Genomic DNA, 12318 nt, shown 5'->3' on the forward strand with positions numbered 1-12318 from the left:
AGCACTGCGTCTTATTTTCTACAGCCTGGTGTCAAAGGTCAGGATGTAAGTTAAAGGACTGAATCCAGACTCTTACCATCACTTGTTATGGTCTTAGCGTGGAGGATGTCAGCCTTCTCCAGCGTTAGCTCATCATGCTCCTGGGCCTGATAACTCTTGATGCACTGGACCTGGGAGATGTCTTAGAGCAAACAAATAAAGATGAGTGCCTGAAGAAATAGCAAACAGATCACAGACACTTTTGGGGATAGTCCCAAACTAAAATCTTACTAGGAAGAGATTCAGAAAGAGGTAAATACTATCTTGAACATTGACTTTGCTATTAAACCCACTGTTTTATACTATTGGAGCAGTACTGGATGAACTAATAGAAAAATGACAGCTGTACTGAAACCACTTCCAACCACTATACATCAATGGCGAGACAGGCTAATGCAAATGAATGCAAAGGAGATGACAGCAAAACTTAATGTAAAGATTGACTTCTGTCTGATTAGATGGGCTCCTGTACTTACTCATATACAGCATTATACTGAGCTAACATAGCCCAGACCATGCTATAAATATATATATATATATATATATACGTATATAACACAATATATTACAATTGAAATATGTTTTTTCCCCTCTTTATGTTTATAAAACAAAAGGCTAATATCAATACGATTCATTCATTTGCCAAGTTGTAAATGGTTTTTGCTATTTACTTTTGACTTTTCTGTTTCCTTTTGTCTGTTTTTTTTCTCATTACTAACAAAAACAGTCATGTAATTTTAAAGTGCACATAAGCATCAATAAATATTGTATTCAAAGACTTACAACTTCCACCTTCACTCACCATCGTTCTCACTCGCCTGCTCGATGTCCTCCAGTGGATCAGAAGGAAACATTGCTGTGATCCATCTCTGCTTCCCGCTTCTTCACAGACACAAAACCAAGGAGGCTGGTCAGAGCGCTGTCTGCTACAGCGTCCACAAGTTATTGTTGACAGTGTTTTTATTTTGTTGGTACTCACTCAGTGTGTGACTTCAGCAGGATCTGGTGTTTGAGCTGCTGGCCCTCACACAGCTGAAGGTGGAAGATGAAGCCTGAGATGCCCTGAAGCTTCTGACTGAGATCCTTCACTTTTAGCTCTCCAATCTTAGCATGAACAAACACCATGAACTTCCATGTACTGTGGAAAAAGAGAAAAGTAATTCAACTAATTTATTAAAAGCAAACCAGATCCACGAGGTAATCCAATTAAATAAGAGCAGATTTCAGGTACAAAACTCAAAGAAACCAAATCCTGCAAGTGATGGAGGGTGGGTCCAGGTGGGCGGGGCTTGGTGACTGCTTTGTTGTGACATCACAAAGTTACAGAAGTCTTGATGGCTTGTTTTAAAGGGGAACTATGCAAGTCCGGCCGCTTTTCCACTGTTTTTCTAACCCTCCTCCTGGCCATGTGCATTTGTTTACAACGAAGCTAGCGAGAAACCAATCCATGGAGCGGTAGATAACTGTATATATCATATACGATGTTACGATGTGTATATTTGTGCAGTTCTGTCAGGACCACTATGTCAAAATAATATTTATTTACTTGCACAGTTTAATTTGGCGGTATGGTACTGTTCTGGGACCCCCTGCTCTTCCACGCGCTTGCGTGGAAAGCCTGAGGCAGGAAGAGCACCTTCCTGCCCTTCACGAGCCATCATGAACGGCATAAGCAGGGAGCGCAGCAGCAAAGAAAACCCAGACAGAGCAGAGCAACCAACAAGATATAATGACAGGAGGAGCTGGGGCGGAGGTGGGTTGCAAAAAAGCCGGCAGAGGAAGCAGCAGCAGCAAGGGAGGTGACGTCGGGCTACAGCAGTTTAAACAGCGCGCCCTGAATGCAGTTCCCCAATAGGGGAGTCAGCTGAGCCATCAGCTGACCTGCACAGGTGAAGACAGTTACGCTGTGCTGATTAGAGCTTGACGTCATGGCCTGCCAGAACTAACGCTATACGCTTAATTTTATTACAAGTTACAGGGTGCATTTGTGTCACGGTGCCACAGAGACGAGAGCTGGGACACCGGGGCAGCGGCTCTGATCTTACAAGGTTGGTTTTCAGCGAAGAGATGCAATAAGTGACACGCACGTGGAAGGCAGAGAGCCTCCATTCTCCCACAGTTAAGCTACAAATCCTGCATAGTTTCTGATTAAGGCTCAGTTTCTGAATACAGACTGTGTGCATTTCTCTGTGGACTGATGAATTGATAGCCTACTTTATAAATAAAACTTAGATCTGCTTTAAAATCACACTACACATGGATATCTACCGTTGTACTGAATGGGGTTTTTATATAAACAACTTTCTTTATACTATATGGAACCTGTTATGAAAAGACAACACTTGAATAAAGGTCACAGTGATAATTTAGAGCCAGAAGTTGGTCCTTCAGAGGCCATCAGTGGAGTAGGTGGTCCTTCAATGTGGACACGTGGTCCAGTTTACCTCTGAATGTGTGAACACTGATCTGACTGCCTGAGACAGATGTCAACACCGTCTGAATATGGCCTTAAACTCGAGGGCTCACATTAGCTGTGTCTTGACTTTGAAACAAGAACCTTGTTTCTTGAAACAATTCAAAAAATGTTCTTTCACATCATGCATCGTCAGCTTTGGGATTCTGTAACGTCACTCACTCCTTCCTCCTGGACAGCAGGAGACAGTCGTTGAACAGGTGTAGGTAGACAGGCTTGGTGGGTAATTTAAGCTTTGATCCAGACATACTCATGGTCTGAGTGTCCACCTCCAGGAGTTCACCGTGTTTCACCAGCCAGCGTGACTGAGAGATCAGAGGAAATATCTATGGAGACATGAAACAATACACAAAATGTTTAAAAAAAAAAACTGGGAGAAACATAAGAAGCACATCTAAAGCAACAAAAACTCTAGTCACCTTCCCCTCAAAGTGAATTTTCTTATTGAGGTGAATCAGCTCCTCCATCCTCTTCATCGACTGCACACTAGAGTTACACTCTTTGATGATCTAAGAGGACACACACCAACACAGCCATTACAGCTGAGCCTCACCACTGATGATAATGCTGCTGCTGCTCAACCAACGGCCTATTAAAGGTTATAATCACCACCTTCTTCAGCTCGTTGAAAGCTTTTGTGGCCGTGTCCTCGTCCCTAGAGCCTGGCGTTGTCCTCTTCAAGATGTTCTGAAAAATAAATAGTGAAGAGGTAACTGATCCTGCTACTGTATACCTAATGCTCGGCTGCGGAGGAACCTGCTGCAGCAAAACGTTTGGCCAGGTTCAAAATCACCTAATTTACAGTTTCATGTTTGGGTTTCAGGTGGGAACATGAATGAATCCTGCAGCGAACGTTTACTCACGCACCTCCACCAGCATTTTGAGCCGTGTGATCCTCTGAAATGGGAGGATTAGGAAGGAGGTGAGCGGAAGTCTCTGGCAGACGGGGTCCTCCTCCAGTCGGGCCAGGATGCCAGGGAAGCGAGGGTTGTCATGTCTGAGAGAACAAGACAAGGACAGAGACACTGAGGAGCTGAGAAAAACCTTCAGCTCACTCTGAACACATCATGTGGAATTTAAATCATGTAGGTGTAACAACACCTGAGCACTCTTCACAGGAAGTCATGGACGTCCAGCATGAAAACAGTGCAACTTCATACACTGCAGTGCCTGTGTGTAGCCGCCACCCATGACACAACACATAGGCTACATTTTATATCAGGGTTCTCAAGTTTTGAATTTTGGATTATTTATTTATTCATTTATTATTTATTATTTATATCAACATAACATCATTTCAGGGATATTGCACCATGGTCAGTTCTTCACTGTCTGCAGCCACGCACAGAGAGCATTCAGCGCGTGCTTGCGGTGCAGCTCCTGCTGAAAAACCAGACTTTACCAGGCAACAAGAAAATACAATTTTCGGATTGGCTGATTGGTTGCTACTTCAAGACAGCTGTATGGATGATGGACTAAACAGAGCAATCTGCCTTATTCACACCATATAAATTCCCAGCGTGAAAGATGTGGCCCGTGAGTGTGAACTGATTGAAAAGCGTGACTTGAGAGCCCTGTTTATATTTTCCAGGTGAAAATGAAGCAAAAAAAATCTGCCCATATAATCAGAGTCTAGCCTATTTAACACCTGGACCTGCTAACGGCTCCAGCTTGACTCTGACTACCCTCGGTGTGTAAGTCTACACTTTTTCACAAGTGACCGGTTACTGGAGCATAGTTAGCAAATAAAATGGCTAACTACTCGCTCTGCTGCGCCAGCGCGGGCTATTACGTTAGCTTGTTGGTTTGCGTTTGTGCACACGGGTCAGAGCGATTGCTAACTGGTGCGTCCTCCTGTGGGTTCACTTCATAAGAGGAAGCTGACTGGGAACAAGAGGAGTTTAACAAACAAGAGCTTAGGCAAGTTTTTTTTTCTCATTAGTAACTCACATACTTGATTTGTGCTTTTGTGTATTTTTTTAACTCCTGCTGCAATCGTTTTATATAACACTTGTTAAAATGTTTTTTTGTGTTCATCTTTTTTGTGTCATTGTTGTGTGAGCTACTGGACTAACTTGAATTTCCCTGCTAGGGATGGGTTAGTATTCTCTATCTATCTAGTTGTTTATGTTCGAATCGCGCGCGCGTGCACGCGTAATGATTGTTTCGGATTGTTTGTGTGGCCAGAGTTCTATTGTCATTATGACGTGTGTAGAACGTTTACGTAACAATCACATCTCGAGTGTTCACAGGCCCAAATGATTTTCATCTCAGTCGTTGATCGCAGTCCGACGAGTGACAATGCACAGACAAGGACTTTTAGGACCACAGAGACTGACTGACTGACTGACTTAGTGACCTACAAGACTACAAACTGACGTCCGTATTACTATTTATTAGGTGAGTAATTATTCCTACCAGATCATAATAGAACAGCGTGTAGCAGTTATGTGTGATACAGCCTATGGATAGAGCAAAGTGTCTTTAAGCCAAAACAGGATGGAAATCTAACATATTAGGACCCTACTATTTATTTTAAAGATTTTACTAAAGTGACGTTAAAAAAACAAAAAAACACACAGCTATTTTTCTTTGGGAGGGACTGAGGGAAATTCAGGACCCTACATTTCAGTATGTGTATAGTTAAACAGTATGTGTGACTATGTTTGAAAGTTGACGTTAGACACAAAAAAGAAGAGGTCATGTGAAAACTTTTTTACAGTCATGTTGCGACGAAGCTCTCGACTGCGGGATTCTGGATACTACAATGAAAATGGGGAACCAAGAATTTTCTATAGGGAGACCACATACAGGTAAGCCAGTGTGTGTGTGTGTGTGTGTGTGTGTGTGTGTGTGTGTGTGTGTGTGTGTGTGTGTGTCTGCACTGTGCCTAACACATTTCTGGGTTCCTTCATCTTCAAAGCTCTCACTCTTTTCTCATTTTCATTACATCCAGGATTTTCTTAAAGCGTAAATTTCGTCGCCATTCTCAGCCTGAAGTCACGGCGGGCAGCTGGAGTATCTTTGCCCTCGGTGTGATGTTGCTGAGTTTTGGTAAGTGATCTCAGCTGCCATAACAAATCAAGTTCAGGTTGTGAGTTTGACAGATTCTGTCTTTTGAGTACAATCCAGTCTCATGTCAGTTTGTGTCCAGGTAAAATGTGTGCATTGGTTAAGGTTAGGGAAAGTTTGTGCTCTGCTTTAAAACTATAGAGTTGACAGCTACACAAAATCAAAAGATGAAATGAACTGATATGAGATCATGTCATTTGAAATGAACAACCCTGACCATGTGCCCCATGTTTCATCTCTCTCTTTCCATCAGGATTTGCGTATCTGACTCTCATACTGAACAGCGACCTCCTGGATAGAGGACTCTCAGAATCACCTGTCTCACCTCTCCTGAAAACACTGGTATAACCTATGACAGCTACTTAAAAATACACAATTAATAGTCCAGAGATTATTATTATGATTATTATGAAACACGCATCAATGTAGAAATGTTATTGTCCCAAACATGTAGACATGTGGTGTTCAATAAGGTTTTTTCTTACTCAGGACTGTGCTGAGCGATGCGAGGAGATGACCAAGGAGCTGAGAGAACGACAGGACTTGCTGCTCAAGTATCAGAGACCAATAGACAACTTTCGCCCGATTGCAGACCTTTTACCCAACGTTGCACTAGAATCATTTGGTGAGACATCTAAATCATCTTCATCTGCGACATTGTAAGTTCAGACATATAATTTTTAATTTGCGACTGCTCTCTCACTTTCTTTCTTTGTGTGTTGTTGTTGTGTTCTGTGCAGGAGCATATATCGTATCTCACCGGTCGTCAGAATCGTACTACATACCCAAGTCACCCGCTAGCTTTTTAGGAATACCTTTACCATACGTGCCCCTTCCCCGACACATTGTTATTCAGGTAGGAATTACACACACACACATAACAGACTGTGATGTGTTACTGTTTACATGTCATTATCATCATCATTTTCTTTTTTATGTACATGCAACACACTGCTTTTCACTCTTTCTCCACAGGGAGCATCGACGTTCCAGCCAGGTAGCTGCTGGTCATTTGCAGGTGGGCGGGGGCATTTAGTCATCGCCCTCTCCCGTTTGTTCACCATTAGCCATGTGACACTAGGTCACATTACAAAGAGCCAGTCCCCATCTGGCGCCATTAGTTCGGCCCCAAAGGAGTTTTCTGTCTACGTAAGTTCAGAGATTTATCACAGTTCCCCTGCAGACATCCTGTCACATACACAGAGAACGACAAGGTGTTCACCCGGATGTCTCATCTCTTTCTTTCTATCAGGCTATGGAGAATTTAGATGACGAAGGAACCAAACTAGGAACCTTCCTTTATGACAATGACGGACACCAACTACAGACTTTTAGAATAGCTGTTAGTATTACACCCCATTCACCTTATCTCTGATTGTCTGTCACATAATTTACACTGTCATTCATTTTTGACCCCCACAACTAACACTCTGTCTCCATTTCAGGATGACAAACAAGGCGTCTTCCGGTACGTGAAGCTGCAAGTTGAGAGTAATTGGGGCCATCCCGACTACACCTGCCTGTACAGCTTCAGGGTCCATGGAAAAAGGTAAGTACTCGCAAGAGGAGACAACAGGACAGGGACGTTAAATAATGAGGGACAACATCAGATGACGACTGGGGACTGAGATAGGCGTTGTGGAGGTGAATCAGAAAAAATATGAAATCAGTACATTTAAATTTTGTTGTGGAATTTGGAGTGATGAAAATACCAGCAAGTTTTATTTGTTAAAGGGACATTGTGTAACTTCTCCTGTTATCTATTCACGAAAATCGATTATTTCCGGTAAGCTCTGAATTTGCCGTTCATATCATTCATATATACATCGAGCGGGGCAGCTCGGTGCTGGCTGCCATGTCGTGTCGCCATTTTACGTTCAGCGGCTGTCGTCCGTCTGCCCAATTTCACGTGAATGCAGCATGAAAAATACGATTGAGTTGCTTGCGATATACAACCGCAACGCTAGATGGGAGTAATTCCGACACAATGTACCTTTAAACGTAATGGCAAATATTCTATCTTTGCGTTAAATGATTGGATGGGTGACACCTGTGTAGGTGAGGAGAGGGTGGGTGGGCGGGCTTGGGGGGAAGCACGGTGAAACCTTGGTTCCACCGTGCTTCCCTCCATCGAGTCTCCTCCCTGCTGGGTGACAATACGCTGTGGTACAGATGTAACTAGGGCTGGGCGGTATGTAGTATATCTCTCTCTCTGGTCTTTTTCTTTCTCTCTCTCTTCTCTGGTCTCTCTCTCTTTTCTCTGCTCTCTCTCTCTCTCTTCTCTGCTCTCTTTCTCTCTGGTCTTTTTCTCTCTTCTCTGGTCTCTCTCTCTCTCTCTCTCTCTCTCTCTCTCTCTCTCTCTCTCTCTCTCTCCCTGAACTGGTATACCGCCCAGCCCTAAATGTAACCATCAATGCTGCAGCGTGAGGGAAGGGGGCTTCTTGCTGGTATTTTCTGACGCTCCAAATTCCACAACAAATAGTACTGTACTGTAGGTTAGTTTGATTCACCTCCGTTGTCCGGCCGGCACAGTGGAGCAGTGGTTAGCACTGTCTCCACACAGAGGAGACAGAGGTGTCTCCCTGTGTAGAGTTTGCATGGTCTCTCTGTGTCCGGGTGGGTTTACTCCGAGGCCTCCGGTTTCCTCCCACATCCCCAAAACACATGCTTTTTAGGTTAATTGGCCACTCTAAATTTCCCATTTTTGTTACCCTGTGACAGATTGGCTAGCCGTCCAGGGTGTACCCTGCTTCTTGCTATTCTACCAATAAAAAAATAATCATATTTCTTTGTTTCTTTGTGGTTTGATATTAAATGCAAAACCTGTCTACTGTACATCCACAATGTGACACTGTGTTTGGTAGAGTCTACAGTACATCTGCACAATTAATCACAATATAATCCAGAGTGCAATACAGCCAAGTGGAATATCCAAATTGCAGGAGCTGCAATGATAAAAGGTGCCACAACATTGTTGTGCATTGTCAATACGATGAGAGTTGTGTTGCTACAGAGAAGAAGACATTCTCTAATGTTTTGTCTACTAGTAAAAAAACAATATCAGGCAGTTAAGTAAATTGTCCTAAGTATGTCAGTATCAAGAGGATCAACCCAGTCAACGATGAACACATTTCAGTTTTGGAAGGAAATATTTAGACATTAGGCTAAACTTAAATTTAGATTGTGTAATCTCAGTTAAAATGACCCCTCTAATTCAAAAGATTAAGGCAAATGCGAGTGAAGGATAGTCAACTGCCTGTGCAGCCTCAGCCACAGCCACTTTCAGCACTGGCAGGTGATTATCCCTTGTCTGCCGGGTCCTGCATTCATATATTTGTGACTGCAGCCTATCAAGCCAAACATGTTGTGGAAGCGCCGGCAGCATTATAATTATGCAGAATTCGTCGATTGAAGTGACGCACTACAGCTAAACATCTTAAAGATCTTGGTTGCTCTGCATGATGATGTCTGTAACCATCTCTGGTGGGATCTTTAAACAATATCATACTTTGGAAAAAAAAAAAGCCCAGGATTGGTGTGAAAAAACGTTTTGCCTCAAGGGACAGTGGAGGACTGGCTCTACTGAATATTGAACTGTAGAGATATACAGGATAAAGGACATGTTTGTTTGGTACAAGACCCAACAAAAACCACACCATCAACTTCATAAGCAAAGCAAACATGCCCATTCACACTGAAATCATAGTGGAAATATCTGTCAACCTCCATAACTACCTAACAAGCAGTGCCATAGAAAATCATTTTACGGCTAAACTATAAAGCAAAATTTTTAACAGAACTATATCAGCAAACAAATATTTTAAATTAAATTATACTTTAATACAAATTTCTCTGCTTTCTCTGTTTAACACCCAATTGTGTGTGAAAGTTAAACGCCTGCTCTCCTTGATTTGGTGTGAAGCACTGTGACTTGAGACAAACTTGAGTATCTGTCACATACATACAGTTTGAGACCCTTTCATTTTTATTATTTAATTTTATCCCTTCTTCATTTCCCTCTTTTTCTGTTTCAAAAAATAAATAAATACAATAACTAACATCCATCCAAACCAACACACCCGCACAGACACAAGCATGTGTGTGTTAGGTATTGTCTGGTATCATATCTCCTTCAGTTTGTCATTTGTCATAGACCTCTATTGTTGTTGTTGTTATTACAACTCAGACTAGTTTCAGTTACATCTTGTACATCCAGAGGCATCACATGACCCATTTGTGTGAAATTCTGAAATACAGTAATTTCTGAATAATGACGAAAAAGTCACAACGGCCTTGACCTTTGACCACAAAAATCTAATAATTTTATCCTGGAGTCCTAGTGAAGGTTTTTGCCAAATTTGAAGAAGTCCTGCAGTTACTCACAGCAGACGCTGGTAGGTCTGTTCCTGGTAAGCCTGGTTGGTCACATAAGGTAGATAAACCCTCCTCAGAGCCGGACAGTGGTTCAGGACGATGTCACACACATCAAAGCGAAGGATGTCCTCCTCCAGCCGATGCTCCAGGTCCTGAAGAAACCTGCAGGTGAAGAGAGAGCATGAAACACTCAGGAGATGTGGTGTTGGTGGTATTCAGGCTAACTGAGGCGTCAGCAGCTTTGGACCTCACCTCTCACTGACGTCTTTGACCTCAGGCAGCTTGGAGAAGAGCCACTGTTTGTCCTGAGCTCCGAGGCAGTCGCCCAGCTCCTGGGACAGCATGAAGTGATCAACGGCGATGGTCAGGCTGCGGATGTACGATGCCTCAGAGGTCACCAGCTCAAACTTTGCCTGAGTTAAGGACACAAGGATGTTAGTGAGACAGAAACAACCTGGCTGCAGGTGAAAGATGTGACGTGTCTCTCTAACCTCCTGGAGCTTCCTCTCCTCGTTGCTGAAGTTGTCGAGCTGACCGCTGGACCGGACGTCAGGTATGTCCTGCCACAGAGCGAAGGCAGAACCTCTGGAGGAGCGGAAGGAGCTGGACGGAGAAAGGTTGGATGGAGACGGTGTCCCGTCAGAGCCCTCGTCCCTGAACCCCTCCTCCTCAGTGCCCGGCTCCTTCCCCTGCTGCCTCTGGATCTCCCTGTTAATGGCGACATCGCTGTACTCCTGGTACAGAATCGCTGCAGGAGGAGGTGTAGATGTAGATGTACAGTTTACAGACAATGTAAATAAACTAATCTAAGGAAATATCTTCAACCGCTTTAAGAGAACTTACAACTTGGCAAAAACCTTGACAAGCGATTAGAGTTGGCAACGGTTGGAAATGTGCTGAATTCTTCTTCTATGGATTTCTTTCTCATTCTGTAAAGAAGATGTGAAGTGACAATAATATACACATTCTTCAATATTCACACTTGTCATACTAAATTAATGTGAGTGTGTTTTTTTTACCCAAGCTTTGTGCTCCACCGATGCAGAGGCATCCCATTGTCACTGCTGGGCAGAGGGGGGGCAGGTCCTACAGGACTGTGGGGGGCGCTGTCACTGGAGCCTCCGGAGCCTCGGTGCTTAGAGTTGGTTTTATCTGCAGGAGATCAAGAGCAGTCGTTTAGAGGTAAAAGTCAAAAATAGAGGAGAGAGGTCAACAAGTCCTGGACTAAAACACACCTGGTCTGAATCCATATTAGAATTCAACTCAGTAATGCACTTGATTGATGCAAATAACTATGTGACAAAGTGCAATTTTAAAACTCATATCCTAAAATAATTCTTACATATTGGATTTCAAACTGTAGTTACATCTCCACCCTGCTATGATTATCCCTCCTTTTCTTAAGTTTCTAACGTGTTTGTTATCAGTGGAAACCAAAATCTACAGTCTGTTTATGTGAGGTTGAAATTAGGTTTGAGTTCATTAAATCACATGGATATGTTCTAAAATTATAACATTGTAGTGTAAAATTCACTTTTTGTATTAGTATGAGGATGCAGGTTTTAACACAAAGGAAATTCAATAATATAAAGACTGTAACTTAAAGGAATAGTTCACCAAAAAATGAAATTCAGTCATTGTTGACTCACCCTCATGCTGATGAATACTCCGGAGTAGTTTTTTATTCCTCAAAGTGCATCTGGAGACCTGGGAGGCCAGTTCGTAGTCCAACAAAAACTTTATATGAGAGTCAATAGCGCCCGACACAAAAACGTCCATAAAACTACACAAAAACCATTTAATATTCCTCCACACTGCTCGTCCACTGCAATCCAAGAGTCCTGAAGGGATATAGTCCAGAGTTTACTCGAAACAACGTCATTTAGGACATTTTTACAGCCTAAACAGTCCTGTATTGAATTTGCCTGATGCGCACTCTCGTGGACGTGACCGGACTTGCCTAAATGACATTGTTTCGGGTAAACTCTGGACTATATCCCTTCAGGAAACTTGGTTTGCCATGGACGAGCGGTGTGGAGGAATATTTCAAGGTTTTTGTGTAGTTTTATGGACCTGTTTGTGTCGGGCATGATGCACGCGTGCATCGCGAGAGCGCGCACCAGGCAAATTCAATACAGGACTGTTTAGGCTGTAAAAATGTCCTAAATTACGTAATTTCGAGTAAACTCTGGACTATATCCCTTCAGGACACTTGGATTGCAGTGGACGAGCAGTGTGGAGGAATATTAAATGGTTTTTGTGTAGTTTTATGGACGTTTTTGTGTCAGGCCCTATTACTCTCATATAAAGTTTTCGTTGGACTACGAACTGGCCTCCTGGGTCAGCATGAGTGTGAGTCA

At 42.9% G+C, this 12318-nt stretch overlaps 2 protein-coding genes across 7 annotated transcripts in view; one reads left to right on the top strand and one right to left on the bottom strand.

Moving 5' to 3' along the window:
• The window catches only part of arhgef19 (Rho guanine nucleotide exchange factor (GEF) 19), a 32937-nt gene that overhangs the window by 2043 nt on the left and 18576 nt on the right, over positions 1-12318 (bottom strand). For all 6 annotated transcript variants that reach the window (XM_085781317.1, XM_085781318.1, XM_085781316.1 and 3 more), the window contains 12 exons: positions 10978-11110; positions 10802-10887; positions 10450-10706; positions 10211-10371; positions 9968-10120; positions 3380-3509; positions 3125-3199; positions 2932-3021; positions 2675-2838; positions 1019-1177; positions 842-921; positions 77-181 (listed from right to left, as the gene is read on the bottom strand). In XM_085781317.1, the coding sequence (XP_085637443.1) occupies positions 77-181; positions 842-921; positions 1019-1177; positions 2675-2838; positions 2932-3021; positions 3125-3199; positions 3380-3509; positions 9968-10120; positions 10211-10371; positions 10450-10706; positions 10802-10887; positions 10978-11110 (1593 nt within the window). The remainder of the gene's footprint in view (positions 1-76; positions 182-841; positions 922-1018; positions 1178-2674; positions 2839-2931; positions 3022-3124; positions 3200-3379; positions 3510-9967; positions 10121-10210; positions 10372-10449; positions 10707-10801; positions 10888-10977; positions 11111-12318) is intronic.
• On the top strand, positions 4792-7296 carry LOC146984271 (SUN domain-containing protein 2-like). The gene is made up of 9 exons (XM_085781330.1): positions 4792-4912; positions 5235-5325; positions 5469-5566; positions 5838-5926; positions 6074-6209; positions 6325-6440; positions 6560-6733; positions 6837-6926; positions 7030-7296. The coding sequence occupies exons 2-9, from the start codon at positions 5237-5239 to the stop codon at positions 7135-7137; spliced, it is 900 nt and encodes a 299-aa protein (XP_085637456.1). The 5' UTR covers positions 4792-4912; positions 5235-5236; the 3' UTR covers positions 7138-7296.

The sequence above is a fragment of the Trachurus japonicus genome, chromosome 7, assembly GCF_045865225.1.
Source record: "Trachurus japonicus isolate A0001 chromosome 7, Traja_1.0".
NCBI lineage: Eukaryota > Metazoa > Chordata > Actinopteri > Carangiformes > Carangidae > Trachurus > Trachurus japonicus.